General features: G+C 43.4%; 1 protein-coding gene across 6 annotated transcripts in view; it reads left to right on the top strand.

The window, feature by feature from the left end:
* The window catches only part of LOC119965349 (gamma-aminobutyric acid receptor subunit alpha-1-like), a 66,546-nt gene extending 51,150 nt beyond the window's left edge, over positions 1–15,396 (top strand). For 5 of the 6 annotated variants that reach the window (XM_038795994.1, XM_038795993.1, XM_038795995.1 and 2 more), the window contains exon 10: positions 9,579–9,890. In XM_038795994.1, the coding sequence (XP_038651922.1) occupies positions 9,579–9,890 (312 nt within the window). Of the gene's footprint in view, positions 1–9,578 lie in introns of all 6 variants that reach the window. The other variant, XM_038795991.1, reaches the window with a different exon arrangement.
* Positions 15,397–17,021: the final 1,625 nt, after the last annotated feature.

Here is a 17,021-nt window from a genome sequence, read left to right on the forward strand (position 1 = left end):
GTATACATGGGTTTAGCTCAACTATCTATAATTCAGGCACTCCTCTCTGCTGATCTGGGCTACAGTGGACTTTTGGTGCCTTTAAAGAATAATGGGCGAGATTCTCTGCACTCCCGACGGTGCGGAGAATAGCGTGGCTCGTAAAACTTTACGGCCACGCTGTTCCGACGCCCTCCCGCTATTCTCCCCCCCCCCCCCACGCCCGACTCCCGATACGAATCGCTGCCGCCGTTTTTTTACGGCCGGCAGCGATTCTCAGCTGATGGATGGGCCGAGTTCCCAGCCCTTTACGGCTGTTTTTACGAACGGCAAACACACCTGGTCTGGCCGTTCGTAAAAACGGCCGTAAACTCTCGATTTTTATAACCATGGCACCGATTGGCACGGCAGTACCAATGCCGTGCCAAGGGTGCCATGGGCCCGCGATCGGTGGGCACCGATCGCGGGCAGCGGGCCCGATGCTCGCGCACTCTTTGTCCTTCCGCCGCCCCGCAGTATCCATTCGCGGGGCGGCTGAGGGGCATCCCGGCCCGCGCATGCGCGGGTTTTGCGCAAATGCGCGATGACGTCATCCGCGCATGCGCGGGTTGGAGTCTTCCAATCCGCGCATGCGCAGCTGACGTCATATGACGTGTCAGCCGGCGCTAACTCTGGCCATCGGGCTTAACGAAATTCGTTAAGCCCGCAATGCCGGAGTTTACGGCGTCGGGATGCTAGCCCCGACCGGGGACCAGAATCGGTTCCCGGTCGGGAAGGGGGGGGGGGGCTGGTGTCAAACCCGCCCGGATTTGACGCCAGCCTTACGATTTCTCCCCATATGGGAGAATCGCGCCCAATGTTCATAGGAGACTGATGATAAGTTGGCACATGTTGCCAAATTTGAAGGTTTAGCTAATGCTGGTGAAGGTGAAACGACTTGAACTTCAGTCGAGCTAGACCGAGGAGGTGAGACTGGAGTCAACACTTATTGACTTCGACATGGCTCACTGGTGAAATCATGCTCTTTCATAAGTAGTATCCTGAGATGGAGCTTAACATGGCAACAGTGGTCAACATGTCCATGCTATGTGAAATAATTCACTGTTTGAACTGTGGACGAATCAAGTTCTGTCTGAGCAATCACAGTAGCAGCAATCCATGTATTTCCAGTAGCATAAATATGAGTTTGAACTTCCTTTCCCGAATATGGTTGGCTGGCCAACCCCATTGATGGAGGGATGCTAATTGAGGCATATTTCTCACACTTTGACATGAAGAACAAGATCGTCCCTAATTGGCCGCAATGTCTTGCTATGGACCAGACCTCCAAAGTAGCTCCTGGAAATTTCTTTCATGTGAACTATTGCACAGTGATCTGAATGCAGTTGGTCCAAGACTGGTGACCTGACTGTTGGTGGAATAATAACTCACATGCCCCAAAATAAACATCCTGAAGTGACTGACAACTCCATCTTGTGGGAAAAGTAAGAACGAAGGTGAGGAGAGGCTTGGAAGGCCAGGGAAGAGGTGCCATGCATCACAAGGTCCATGACTTTGGACAATGTTGGGTCCACTCGAGTGACCTTTTTGATTTGGATTGAAGTGATGGGTGTGTCCACCGCATGTGCAAAGTAGAAGATATGTTTTGGAGCAGTGTCCCTGTGGCTGACTGGTCGGGGCAGCCTCGAAATACCATCCGCATTTCCATGCGAGGTAGATTTTCTACATTTGATTTCTTATGTGTGAATACTCAACATCAATGTCCAATGCTACAAAATGCATTCAGCTAAAGAAGGGATACCTGTGTGTTGACCGAATATTGAGGTGAATGGTCGATGATCTGTCGGGAACGGGAATTTCTGTCCAAACAGCTTCTGCCAAAATTTCTGGAGTTTGAAAATGATCCCCAGGACATTGAGTTCAGTTTGAGCATATTGGTTCTCTGCTTTATTTAAAGTCCGTGAAGTGAACGCTTTGGCCCCACCACACCAGAGGAATTATGCGTGAGGCAATTGCTCCAACTCCATAAGGCGATGCCTCACAGGCAAGTTGTGGAGGTAATGGGGGAGGGGGTGAAAGTGGGTCAGTACCTCGGAATCTGTCAGCACTGCTTTAGCACTCTGGAACGCATTATCATAGACTTCTGTCCATTTCCAGGCTTTGTTCTGACACACAAACTCATGAAAGGGTTTCCAGCTGTGGAATAAATCCCCCGTAATAATTCAGCAGTCCTAAGAATGAGGAACGAGTGAAGCTGGCTGATATTCTGAGTAGCTGGAGCATCTATAATAGCCTTCGAGTGTGCTTTGCGAAGCCCAGCACACCAATGATGGGAACCAAATATTCCCCAGAGGGCTGAAAACACTCACATTTGCCTTTGCGAACCCATACATTACACTTCTCTAGCCTTTGTAGGGTGACATCCAAGCTCTTGAGATGATCTCCATCAGTTTTGCCCATTACCAAGATGTTGTCAATGTAGCATTGAACTTCAGGCAAGCCACTCAGGATCTGGTCAATGGCCCTTTGAAACAGGATGGCGCTGACGTTATTCCAAAAGGCAAATGTCATTATCTGTACAGTCTTTGTGTGCTGTGATGGTAACATATTCTTGTGACTTCTCAGCAACATGCATTTGTTGTAGGCCTGGAATAGGACTTTTTGCTGAATTTCTTTCCACAGTCAGGCCAGCAAAAAGGTGCTCAATTCGGGGATGTGGGCGTTGTTCAGCACACAACATGAGATTAACAGTAATCTTGAAACTCCAGAGATGCGTATGGAGCCATCTTTCTTGAACACTTGAATAATAGGTATTGTTCATTCACTATGGGGGTGGGCAAGTACCAAGACCCCTACCTTGACAAGACGCTCCAGTTCTGCTTCAACATTTAGTCACATGGCACAAGGCACGGTTCTGGCCTCCAGAAATTTTGATTGAGAGTCAACTTTGATGTTCAATTTTAAAGTAATCCCCTTCAGGCTTCCCAAATCTCCTTTTGAAAACAACAGCTTGTTTTTTTAATAATAACTGTTAGACAAGTTTCTTCTGTTCCAATGCAATGTACGTCTGCCCAGTTTAACCAGATCTTATCAATCCATGACCATCCGATTAAAACACAATAGTCACCTTTCAACACAAGCAGTGGTAGTTCGCAGTCTGTTGATTTAACTCCACATTAACTTTCGTTCTACTGACGATAGGTAGAAATTCCCCTGTGTATATAGGCACAATGATATTTGCAGACATCAAAGGATGATATTTAAGCTTTTCCTTATACACAGCATCTGGTATCAGAGAAACTGCTGCCCCTGCATCCAGTTCCAGATGTATTGCTTTGTCCTCGAACAGCACTGTTACGCAGTAGTCCTGTGGAGGGGCCCCTGTTATTCAGACTCAATCTCACTCTGGTCATTATTCCTGCTGTTTGACATGCAGATTCTTCTTCTTGTTATTCCAGACTGCATAGCCCTATTATTGGAGAATCCCGGCCCCTGTTTTTTCTGAACTTAAGGCTGCTTCAAGTGCCTGCTGCATTTTCCACTATTAGTTTCCTTTTATGAGCTCTTTTCCATTATTTTGCTTGAGTTTGCCTTTTGCTAAATCTTCCAAACAGTTGAAATTCTTTTTTCAACAATACTTTACAGTTTATTTTTGTGTTTAAATTCTGCAGGTTTCTTTTTGTTTCAACACTGCAGGTCCCTATATTTAATTGCTGGTCTTTGTCTGCCATGCAGCAGTAATGCAACATGCAGTTCATGGGAAAATTTAAATTTCACTTTTCAAGTGGCATTAATCAAAGGTCTGTCATCTCCATTGCCTGTTTGCTGTGTTGTTGGTCCTGTTACCTTTCAAGATCAATCAGTACACAGGAGGTGATTAACATTGCAACCATTCTTTATTGCTATCACAGTCAAGCTGATGAGAAAACATGGATCCTGCTAACTCACTATGCACTGGCTAGCAAAATATGCCAAGCCAAACAAAACATACAATACATAACAAAAAAGTTGAAGCCGAAGCCTGACACCCAGAAGAAATCTGAGTCCCAATCAAGTTCATTAATAACTTGAGGAAGCCAGTGGTGGTGGAACAAGGATTTATTGAAGTATGTGCAATACTCAGTCCACAGCTATAACTCTCTCCCAATCCAGTGTTTTTTATGGACAACCAACTGGTGTGGGTGGGCCTGCTCTTACGTGTAGTCTTTAACAAATTCCAGCTGGGTGGCCTCCACCCCCTACCTGAGAAGATCGTACTCCACGAGTCCCATGGGGAGATTAACAATGGTCTCCTGATAGTCCCCATGGGGGTTATGACACCCCTCCCCCACACAGTCCAATAGTTCCCCTTCAACCGCCAATGGTGGGGGCCTTCTGAGCCACTTTGGCCAAGGCTGTGCTTCTGCTTGTGGTGGCTCTGGGTCGGGCAGTGTACATCAGTTCGTCGACCGTCTTTTTCTGGCCGACTTCCGAAATGTTATCACCGTGACCTCGATTGCGGACATGATGTTGTCCCTCTACATGGATACTTCTGAGTCCATTTTTGTACTTACTGGACTGCGCGCCTGGATATAGAGGGTCAGTTCCCTGGCTGAGGCGTGGTTCCAGGCACGGAGAGAATGTCAATGCTGCCGATTGGGCACCGTGTAGCCTGGGCTCCCGCTACTTGAGGCGGTCCAAATGCTTCCGCTGAAATCTCCCCTAGATCCTAACTTTGTAGGAGACCCATCATGTTCTATCCAGCATGACACCTGGCAGCTAAAGTGCCCCATCTCCAAAGTTGCGCGCATAGACTGCATTCCCTGAGTGAAATTGCTGCCCTGGTGTCCTCAAGTCATTGTGTTGCTTCTGCACCTCGTGCTATGCCCCACTTTCCTGCCGAGGTTCAGAAATGTGAGGCTCAATCAGGTTCTAAGCCTTTGGCCCATCAGCAGTTTGGCAGGGGCGATTCTCGTTGTCACGTTCTGCTGTGGTTAAAAAGGAACCGCATCAGTCTCATGTCCATGGAGTACATGGTTTTCTTTTTATGCCACTATTAAAAGTCTGGACTGCCCTTTCCACCAGACCATTGGATTAGGGATGGTACCGAGTGATTCTGTTACGCCGGAGGCTGTTCTATATTGTAAATGTGGTAAACACCTCACTTGTAAAGGTCATCCCATTGTTCAACACCAAGACCTCAGAGATCCCAGGGGTACTGAACGAGCGCCAGAGCTTTTCTACCATAGCTCTGGACATTGTCAAGGCCAACTTGTACACGTCAAGCCACTTCGAGTGGGCATCTGCTATGATGAGGAACATGGACCCTATGAAAGGTCCCGGGCATGTAGCACCATGGGAGTCCTGGTCATTCCCATGGATGAAGGGTGGCTACGGGTGGGAGATTCTGATGCTCCTGACACATTGGGCAACTGCGTATGACCTTCTTAATGTACACATCGATACCGGGCCACCAGACATAACTACGAGCTAACATTTTCATCGTAGAGGCGTCCGGGTGCTTTCAGCACGTGTGTGGCTCCTTGAGCAGGGACTCCTGCGGCAGGATTACTACGCAAGCTCCCCACAATGTAATACCATCCTCCACTCTGAGCTCTTAAAGCTTCTGGTGTAAAGGTTGTAGGGCTACAGGAAGGGTCAGCTGCATTCCGCTGCTCAAAACCTTGTGGCGTCTATGCGCACACCTGAGTAGCTGTCACTGGCAAGGTATACTTAAAATTAAGAACTGTAACCATTCATCAGTCACTGACGGGGATGGGAAACCTATGGGTAATGATAGACGACTGAGAGCGTCGGCATGGGCAATCTGTGTACCCAGGCGGTGTTAAAACGCAAGTTCATACATCGCGAGTAAAAGCACCCAACTCTGAATTCTTGCTGATGTGATGTATGGGATTCCATTATCCTCCCTAAAAGACCAAGCAGAGGCTTGTGGTCAGTCACAATGGAGAAGTACCTCCCATAAACATATTGCTGGAATTTTTTGACTCCAAATATTGGTGCCAAATCCTCCATCTAGATTCAAGCATATTGTCGCTCAGCGTCTGCCAGGGTCCTTGCGACGAAAGCGATGAGGCGTTCTGTGCCATCATCCCATCTGTGGGCCAGCATCGACCCACTGCCATAAGAGGAGGCATCGCATGTTAGCAACTGAGCTAGGTCATAGTGAGTGTGGAGCTGTGTGGATGACAGGTGCCTTTTCACTCCGACAAATACTTTGCCTTGTGAGGCACCCCAGAACCACTTCTGGCCCTTCTTCAACAGTATGTGGAGTGGAGCCAATAACGTGGCCAGGTTGGAAATTAACTTTCCATAATAATGTACCAGGCCCAGGAACAACTGGGGTTCAGTGGCGTTCTTCACGGTCACGGCCACTTTTATGGCCCGAACTTTGCGTCCCACTGGGTTAGTCCAACCCTATCCACTCTGTATCCCAAGTAAGTTAATGCTGTTGCGTGGAACACACATTGGCTTCTCTTTAGTCAAGCGCTAATTAGAAAAACCACCTGAGTATTTCTTGTAGGTTGTCCATTTGCTCGTTCTCAGTGGAGCCCAAGATGAGCACTTTGTCTAGATCGACAGCCACCTTCAGCAGACCCTGCAGGATATTTTCCATTGCACTCTGGAAAATCACCAGAGCAGATAAGACCCTAAACATGAGGTGGGTGTATTCAAATAATTCCTATGGGTGAGTATGGTCGCAGATCTTCTGGACACTGGATCCAGCTGCACCTGTAAATAAATATGGTTCATGTCAAGTTTCATAACAAAACACCCTCCACCTAGATCTGCGTACAAATTTTCCACTCTAGGCATTGGGTACTGGCCCAGGGTGAAGCTCTGTTTACTGTGAGTTTGCAATCCCCGCAGTGTTGTACAGAGTTGTCGGGCTTCATGACCAGCACCATAGTTGTGGCCCCCTCTGCAAATTGTCCAGGGTGTATAATCCCCAAATCCTTCAGGCGCTGAAGTTCCATGTCAACCATGGCAACCAATTCTTAAGGAACAGGCCTTGCCCTAATGTACCAGGGTTGAGCATCAGTTTCCACGGAGATAGTGGCCTTGCCACCTTTTATCTAGCCCAGACCCTACTGAACAGATTCCCATGCCCATCCGAAAAACCTGCTGCCAGTTGAAACAAAGGACTTGCAGCCAGTCATGCCCCAGAAAATTGGGCCCTGGTCCCCGCACCACAACAAAGGGAAAACGGATTGACTATTACCGTGTGTTACCGGAGTTACGGTGATGATGATGCTCAAAGGCTCTCCGGTATAGGCCACCAACCTCACCTTGGTGTTGTGTAACATCAGTGGCACGATTCCTGTGCAAAGTCATCCAAATATCTGGTGGTCCATGATGGAGACGGAGGTTCCAGTGTTCATTCCCATCACTACAGTGTGACCATTTACTTGTAACGTAACCTGGTTTGGTGCTACCGTCGGGGCCATAACGCAGTCCAGCCGCATTCAACAGTGGGTGTGGAGGGCTGTAGGTAGGGGGTTGGGGTGGGGGCACAAGTAAGTCTTAGGCTTGTGGTGATCTTGGCAGCTGCCTTGGACAACATTCTCTATGCTGCATTTGGTGGCTCTGGCCATCATGTGTCCTCTGGCTATACATTTGGCAATATGGTTGACTCTCCCCATTGCCCTTGGGGGAGCTAAATTGACTTTGAGGTTGCCCATTGGGAGGAGATCTGGTCTGCCTGACCTTGTCCCATGATTCAGTGGGAATTCGAAACCAAGAGTGGGCCAAACTATGGACACCATAGTCCACGGACCCCTGCAGCTCCTGCACTCCTCTCTCTCTGTACTCACGGGACAGTGACAGTTCGATGGCCTATTTTAAATCGAAGGTGGGTTCCGCTAACAGCTTCCTATGAGTGGCCATGTTGTTTATCCCACAAACCAGCCTATCCCTCAAAATTTGGTAGAGGGATGGCCCGAACCCACAATTCTCTTTCCAGCTGCCTAAGGTGGGTCAAGAGGTCTGTGACCGATGCACCTGGAGACTGCATCACCGTATTAAATCTACACCAGTGCATGATCACGGAAGGGTTAGGGTCATAAGGTTGAGCTACCAATGCGATTAGCTCGTCATATGATTTGGAGTCTGGTGCGGCTCTTTATAATTCCAAATGTTGGGGTCCCGCAAGTGGTCAAGAGGAGGACTTTCAGACGGTCTTCACCAAAAAGACCATTAGCCTGAAGAAGTACCTCATGCATTCAGCATACTGGCTCCAATCTTCCAGGTCTGCATCAAAGGCTTTAGGTTAACAGACAGTGGCATCTTGAACTTTTATGCCCTCACATTCCGGGATAGTAAACGTCCGGGGCAGCTGAGCAGTTCCACAAACAAGTCTGGAGTTTATTTTTGTCCTCATTGCCAGTTTTCCAACTTGAAAAAGCAAGAGGTACTGGAACAAGGATTTATTGAACTGTGCACAATACTCTGCCACGGCAGTAATTCTCTCCCAATCCTGCCCCTGCTTGGGCTGCTTTTGCCAGTAGACTTTAACAAGCTCCAGCTGGGTGGTCTCCATCTACTACTGGGAAGCCTGTAATCCACCAGTCCCATGGGAGATCGACAATGTTTTCTTTATGGACCTTGTGGGGGTTATGACAAGTACATTACTCTTGTGATGCTGTTTTTAAATATAAATGCCCAGGATGCAAGTGACTTGCTTCGTGATGCTGAGTCATGTTCGAGGCTGCCACGACCTTGCCTTTTAGATCAAGCAGCTCATAAGGTGGCCAGGAAGTCGAATTTGGTCGAATGGGGCCATAGATTACAAGGTCAGGAGCAACGCTCAAAATAGCGCCAGTTGACCCCACCGATTTGAGTAAATATTAACTAGGGAGAAACTTATTGTGACCTGGCAGTGACCTGGTCAGCTAAGCACCAACTTGCACAAGACTGTTTGAGCTTGTCTGATAAAAGTATGGAAAATTATAGCTCCAAATGTATAAGCTCCTTAATGAGCTCCATCAAGAACTTAAGGGGACATTAGTTGACAGCAACCACGTTTCTCACTGCCTCCCCCAGAGCGGCCCCTTTATAACTTAAAACCGCCCCAGAGGCATCGGGTCGCTGAGACAACTACTGGGACCACAATTTTAAATTTCCACCCACACCAGGTTGCGATCCCATGACCCCTTGAAAATTCAACCATGGTGTTGTCCCAAATGAATGTCCTCGTCCAGCTCCTAAAAATCATTTTCATCTTTGGCGAATTTGTAAATCATGAATTACGGGTATGTTTTTTCCCCTGTTGAAATGGTTTTGCTTCCCATTTTCTGTATCTAAAATGGCTCTGCTTCTTGTACGCACCAACCAAATTGCCTAATGTCCGAGTTAATTATTTGAGATTTACTCAGAAGACCGATGTTCATTGTCATTTCCCTGTCCACAAGACAGTATCAAAGGACAATTGGGGGGAATATAGGAAAAGCTGTGCAATATATGGGGAAAACTGAACTTTGCTGAAACAGTAATTAAACCAACGCCTTTTTTAAGTGTAATTCTTTTGTTGACGATGACAACAATGTGCTTTCTCTTCAACAGTATTTTTTGGGGAAAATGTTTTGAATTTTGTTTCACAGAAAAAGGAAAAGGAACGGGAGGCTCTTTTGAAGAAAAACAACACCTACACAGCAACTTCAGCGAACTTTGCACCAAACATTGCAAAGGATGCAGGCCTGGCAACCATTGCAAAGAGTGCTGGTGCAGAATCCAAAGAACCCAAATCAGAGCAAAAGCCCCCAGAACCCAAGAAGACATTCAACAGTGTCAGTAAAATTGACAGACTGGCAAGAATAGCATTTCCATTAATGTTTGGGATTTTCAACTTGGTTTATTGGGCTACTTATTTGAATAGAGAGACAGTTATTAAAGGTGATGATGAACATAACTAGAAAACATTTAAAGAAAAAGAGTTCCTTAGATTTCAAACTAATTTTATTTATTGGGAAATGTCATGAAATTTCTAACAGATTACAGCTCCCCATTCAATTTGTTGCATACATTATTTTTATTTTGTCCTTTCTGAAACAAACTCCTAGTATTTTTCTGATACCATCAGAAAGAAAACTATCTTGTATGAAGTATTATTACCTTGTCGGTAACACCAGTCTAGTTCTATGTCCCAGCTGATATTACAGAGTTATTACTGATTCACTATTCCCATTATCTAGGAACTTTCTTCTAACAGCATGTACATCAACAGAAGAAATTTGGATTTTAAACTATTTTCACGGCAGGGTTCATGTGAAATGTGTAATAGTCTTTAATATTTCTGGCTCTTGACCAGGAGTAGTGAGAAGCTTTTGTATCCAGAGTTGGATAAGGTCCCCGGTTGGCTTCGGCTGCAGACTTTGTAGATCTGTTTGTTTTATTTTCAGGCTCTTTTGAAGGTATAGCTAGAGATTTCAAAGTTTGAACTTTATCATGCAAAGGTTGTATATGTTTCAGCCATATTTTCTTTAAAATTATAATGGAAATGTACCCATAATAGCACATGGTTTGAAATGCAATTAGTTATTATGCACCAAACATTGACATGTTTACTCTAGGATGGCAATAGGCTATTAAAATAGCCAGTGGGGTTTGTGACTCAAATGGTAGTTGCTGAAGACCTTAATGTAAGGAGTGTGGTGTCAACTAGTATGTAATTATTTCTTGCCTGGATAAGTGAATTGCACTTTTCAGATTAATTTACGGAACACCCTCATTCTCCCTACCAAAAATCAGCAAAGTATTTTCTATCTTTAAATAACAAGAACATTTAAATTTGTATTATTTAAAAGAAAATTAGAAAATATGAAATACCTGAATATCTTTATGTTGTTAAGTGATAGCTGGATGCATTACTAAACAGTTCTACGTAAACCTGTCACTTCAAGTTTCAGCGATACCAATAACGTTAGCTTTTTCCACTTTTTTGAGCTAACAAAGGTTTTCCGTAATAACCAATGAATTCTGATACTATCAAAAGGCCTGTACTGGAAAACATTGAGGAGCCATGCAAACATTCTTTTGAAAAACTCAGAGTTCACCAAATAAACGTATCTTGTCGACTACAGCTTATTAAATGTGATAATTTTATTTTGATGTCTATGATTTTTTTCCCCCTTACTTATTTACAACTACAAGACAGGTGAACAGTAACAGCACAGCACTCCAAGTGGTCTTCCTGCCCAAGCTATACAATGCTCGCTTGCACTAAAAACTCCTTATTGGTGTTTAAATTAACTGATTTGCATCATTTTGGGGTGTCAATGTACTTGTAAATATTGAATAACTACAGAGTGCTGGAAATACCCAGCACATATGGCGGCATCTGTGGAGAGAGAAACGAGAGTAAAATTTTCGCGTCAAACATGATTCTTCCTCAGAACTGGGCCATTTCTAAAGAAGAGACATATTTGACTTGAAGCGTTAACTCTGTTTCTCACTCCAAAGGAGCTGCCAGACATGCTGTGCATTTCCAGCACTTTCCGTTTTTATTTCAGACTTCTAGCATCTGCGGTATTTTGCTTTTAATGCTTGAGTTTGTTGTTCTTTTCTTGGAAGGGGATTATGCAGTTTTGCCATTGGGATTATTTCTGTTGCCAAACAAACTGAATGATATCATATGCCGGAATATGTGCAATTCTCTAGTGACTGTTTGACGATGCTTAGCAACAGAGATCCTTAGCAGAGCACCCCAGAAAAGCTACTCAATGCCAAAACAAAAACACAAAAAAAAGGCAATGAAAGGAACTTTTCTAAATATAAAAGACTTTTCAAACTCCTTTCACTGCCATTGGCAACATTGCACCCGCACCCTCAGCCCAAATTGTAAATCCCTCCCATCCTCTGCAAAGACCCAATGATGTAAACCATTCGGTGAAGCTTTTCCCAGAAGCAATTAAAGATTAAATAAAAGACAAATTAATCTTCAACAGGAATACAGCCACGAGGGAAATGAAAATATTCTGAGCAGGTTACAAGAATGTTCCAGATAAGCTGTATTCTTATTGTTCATTCATACCTTAGTACGTTTTTGGTTCTCATCACGTCCATAGTCCATGCCATCCCATAGCACCCCTCCCATGCCATCCTGCACCCCCTCCCTCCCCAACTGCACTGCTGTCAATATCAACAACAAGATACCACATCTGTATACTATCCGATACAGACAATGATGAGACATTTTGAGAATGATTATGTGTTGCTGAGTCTATGAGAAAGCATGCGGCTAAACCTATCATGTGCACAGGGCTCCGACTAGAGTTATATGTGTCCAGCTGCGGGGAGTGGGGGAGGGGTGGGGAGAGGGGGGTGGTCACGTGGTGGTAAAACTTTGCAACAATTGCAAATGAATGCAAACCAGAATGTGGTCATTATTATAAAGATCATCAGATTCAAGACACAGCAGATTCCATTATCTTCTACTTTGCAAAGTTCATCCATATTTGATCAACAGGGAGAACCAAAGTTAAAACTCGAGATATTCATAATATAATCCAAAATATAAATAGTTTGAAAATTGCTGCTTGAATAACAAAATATACAGGCCCGACAACCTTATGAGCTGATGTTGTTCTTTATCAAACAAAAGTGTGACTGAGATTTATCTTGGTATTTTCTACAAATTACAATCTTCCTTTCTTGTGCATAAGCCAAGAGGAAAATGCAATGCACACAAAAAATCATGAATGTATTTAAGGTGGTAGTTGATCAGTGGAGGGGAATGGTCATTTCTCAATGAAATCACTGCAGAACACTGTCATAGATCAGTTAATAAGTTAACTTTAATATCAATTATATAAGCTGCACAACATCACAATATTCTTCTCTAAACTGCTATTAGAATTATGGAAAATGTCATTTACTGACACATACATATCCCAAAACATTTTTTTAATTGAAGAAAGATTTATTTTGCTTTATTTCTCTTGAAACTATTTTCTGCTCGCTGCTCCATGTCCACTACCTATCACCACTTTGCTCACAAAATGGATATTACAGCCGAAATCCTGTTCAAACCTTGAATGTGTTTGTTAGACATGGGTCTTAAAAACATCGTCTCTGGATTCCTGAGCACCAACCTGAGCTGAAAGGTTCTCTGGCGTCTTTAGTCTTTGTTTTAACATCCAAACAGCAGAATGTAAAGAATACCCAATTAATGTCACTGGAGTGATACATTTTTGAGAGCACATTCAACCAAAAATGAATGTGGTGTTATGCAGTTCCAGAATTTATTCCTCAAAAACACCAAACTATGAAAATTATTGAAAAATCAGTGGCACAAATAATAATTAACACGTACTGTACACACTGGAATACATTATAGTGACTTTTATAATCAAACTGTGAAATTACTCTGATTTCTTCCATTTGAACTAAGGAAGATAAGAAAAAAATATGTTCTATTGAACTACTCCAATGCTTCTAAATAATTCAAAGAAACTTTTTTATACTTATTGGTATTCCTGAGTTTTGGCACTAAGCAGAGGGACAGCCTGGGAAAGGGAATTTTGCGGAGAGGTCACTTTGACGTGACTCCAGTGCCTCTTTCAGTGGGACAGATAAGGCCACAGAATACATCTGAATTGATGACGTTAGTGGTTCAAAAGTTGCAGTCACACTATGAAGAGATCCGCTTAAAATGACGGTTTTCAGGCAGTCACTGGACAGCTAATCCTAAAGCTTCAAATGTGTCAGCATTGTCTGACTAAAAGGCACCAATATGTGTAAAGGCCTTTCTTTGTATGACCATTCATAATTTTGGTGCAATTTGATAATCTATATGTCCCCTTTAATTAAGTCCATTTTGTAAATAATTATCCAAATATTTATTTAAAAAAAAGTATACCTATGTAGTTGAAAAGCAGTGTTGAAGGAGGACTTAGAAGTATAACAGTGTTATCTTAACAAAATCAAGCTGACAAAATCCCTCATCTTCATAACTGCCTTGTATTTTAGCAATATTGCTGTGAGAAAAATATACTTCAAATGTAAGGGCTTCTAGTATCTGTGGAACTATAACTTTAAATAACCTGTGTAGATAAAACCTGTATAGAATTTTATTTTATTTTGGGGGAGGGGCTCCTTCATCTTCCCTGTAAATGCTTCGGATGCTTTTTGCTGTCCACTTCACAATTTGTTTTTGTAGAAAGTCTCATCTTATAAGAATGCTGCCATCTTCACCCACCGCTGACCTAAATGTTACTCCCTTATGTCTTCATGTGTCTTTCTCACATTGTTGCGATTAACTAATGAAATTAGTCAGCTTTTTTTGCTATGCAATAACCGCTTTGTATCACTTCTTGGTTCTCAACTTGTAGATGTATATGTGAATTGATAAATAATGTATAGAGTAAAATACACTTTACCAAATTGAAGTATCCGAACTGAGCTTTTATAAAGAGCTTTGCTGAGTCAGTTACCAGAGGGTTTTGTCAAATTACAAAAAAATCCCAAACTTATAAATTCAGTTTGAAATAATTTGGTGGGAAAGGGACTGGAGAGTTAAAGATTTAGGAACAGACCATCATAATTACTATTTAATGTTGCAAACACTAGCTGCTACGAGAGCTTTAATTTGCAATTTGTGTAACTCATTGCTGAGCATTTTCCAGATATTTGTCATACTAAATCTGGACGGTAGGTGAGGGACAGGGAAAATCTTGTGAATTCAAACTTATTTTGAAAGCTTGGGCTTTTTAACAAAATAATTGGACAGAACCCTCCATTTGCTGAAATCATTTTGTCTTCCTTGTTGATTACAATTATTATTATTGGAAGGCTGCTAATTACTGTTGGATTAATGGCAATTACTAGGCTAAATCGTCAAATGACGGTCGCACATTTGTCTAATGATGAGAGATATAATGTACCCAGATGCAATAAATCCCATTAAAGCTGTGGTATTCCTCTTTGACCTGCTCAGGCTTTAGAATTACTATGACCTGTTTTTCTTTTTAAATAAATCTTTTGCTCTAACTATATAAATTACTTTGAAATTTGCTGTCTCTGAACATATTGCTCTTGCTACTTCTGTAACTTTTTGTCCATGATTTATACCAAAAGTAATGTTTTGCCAGAATTTTTAGGTTTTAAAAGGGAGCAAGGCATAGAAACACACTAAAAAGGACAGGTAAAGACCAGTAAACCCATCATACCTGCCCCATGCACACTTCAAGGTTATATCAATGATTGCATGATGATTGATTACATTTTTATAATTGCCTTGTTTGGTCTGAAGGAGAATACTGCAACTTTTAATTTCTGAAAAGATTGTATTAGGGTCTGATGAGAAAGATAAGAAGATATTTTAATGGATTATAGAGTTTATCACAAGTTCTTGAATATATTTCAGTCTCTTATAGTTGCTACTGAACTAGTTGATGATAATAAACTTAAATTATTGGTCAACTTACGTGTCATTGTCTCTGCAGCAGCTGTCTTGTCTTACTCCAGGTGGACTTGCTATAATATATACATTGTCCATTGAATTTCATAAGTAGCACATTGATTATCACTTCTAAAATAACTGTGTAGTAACAATATAAAAAATGTTTATCTTGCAGTACAAATACTGTTGCCCATTAACTATATGATGCACATATTTAGTCATTTTTTACATATATCCACTGCTAGCATAGAATCAGAACAAATATTCTGATCCTCATTCACCCAATATTAGGCTTCATAGCATTTGAATTTATAATCACAAGACAAATGAATAACGTTAAAACTAGCCACATGTTCAAGTATCCGGTGGATAAAGGGCATTACAATTAGACACCACGAAAAACATAACAGTGTCCCAATTGCATATCATGTTAATGTAACAAAAGTAGAAGACAATGCAATATTGCACATCCACATATTATTTTGTAACAATTTAAGCTATCAGCTCTTTAACTTCCTATTGATCAATGATAAGGGCACATTGGGAATTAGAATCTAAATTTTGATACAGGGCGTGATTTAATGGAAATGAAGCAGAGTTCCGCGTCAAGCAGAGTTCCGCGTCAAGCACATTTAGCCGGGTGTTTGCTGGCACTGGCAGCATCGAGAATGACCCCACTATTAAATGGGACGTTGCATGATATCGGGGCCATGTGAGGAATGCCCCACGGAGGCCGCACTTAGTCCCAGAAGAGATTATGGCGCCACAATCTCGAGACCCGCACTGCAGCCTCCAGACCACCCCAACTTACAAATAAGGGGGTCATTGAGCCTCCCGCACCCCAGGGCAGGGCTCCCTGGAGCCGATCCGCAGCATGGGCACACCTGCACATCTTGATACCATCAGCCTCGCGCCCTGGCAGGTACCCTGGTAGTGCACATGCCAACCTTAGAGTGCCACCTAGGCACCCCCATAGTGTCAGCATGGCATCAGGAGTGCCAGGGCACCCACCCTGCCCAGAGCACAACCATCTAGGGGCCTGGGCTATCCCCAAGTGCTGGTACGCCTGGTCCACATTTGTGGAAACCAGTGTTAAACAGCGCTCATTCGGAGTCTTCAAGGTGAGGCATTTGGGCCTGGGCGCTGGGTAGATGCGGCGTGGACATCGTGGGCTCCACCTTTGGACCACTGTATTGTGTTACACCGCATTGTATCATGTTGGCGCCCTTGTGGGCTCCGTCCCTGGCTCCGCCCTATTCAAGTGAGACTAACTCGAATGTACAAACCTAAGACCCAAACTCAATGGGTGAGATCTGATCGTGAAGCCTTGTGAAATCATGTCAGATCTCACAAGGTGTGATGAGTCCAGTAAATCTTGCGAGAGCCCTCTCGTGAGATTTACCAGCCTCGTCACGTCCTGGGTCAGGCACGGAGACGCCTATAGATCGCATCCATAATTTTATCCTAAAAAGGATTCAGATTGTCAAGGATAATTGCAAGACAAAGGAGAGGACTTTCTGTGCCCCACCTCCCCCACGCAGCAGCGTTTTTCAGCAGCAGAAGTGCCTTGCCATTGGTCAGTGGTTGGTCTTCCAGTCTCGCCATTGTCAACAGCATTCCCTGTTGCCCATTCCTCTGTTGCCGG

The sequence above is a fragment of the Scyliorhinus canicula genome, chromosome 4 (genome assembly GCF_902713615.1).
Source record: "Scyliorhinus canicula chromosome 4, sScyCan1.1, whole genome shotgun sequence".
Lineage (NCBI taxonomy): Eukaryota > Metazoa > Chordata > Chondrichthyes > Carcharhiniformes > Scyliorhinidae > Scyliorhinus > Scyliorhinus canicula.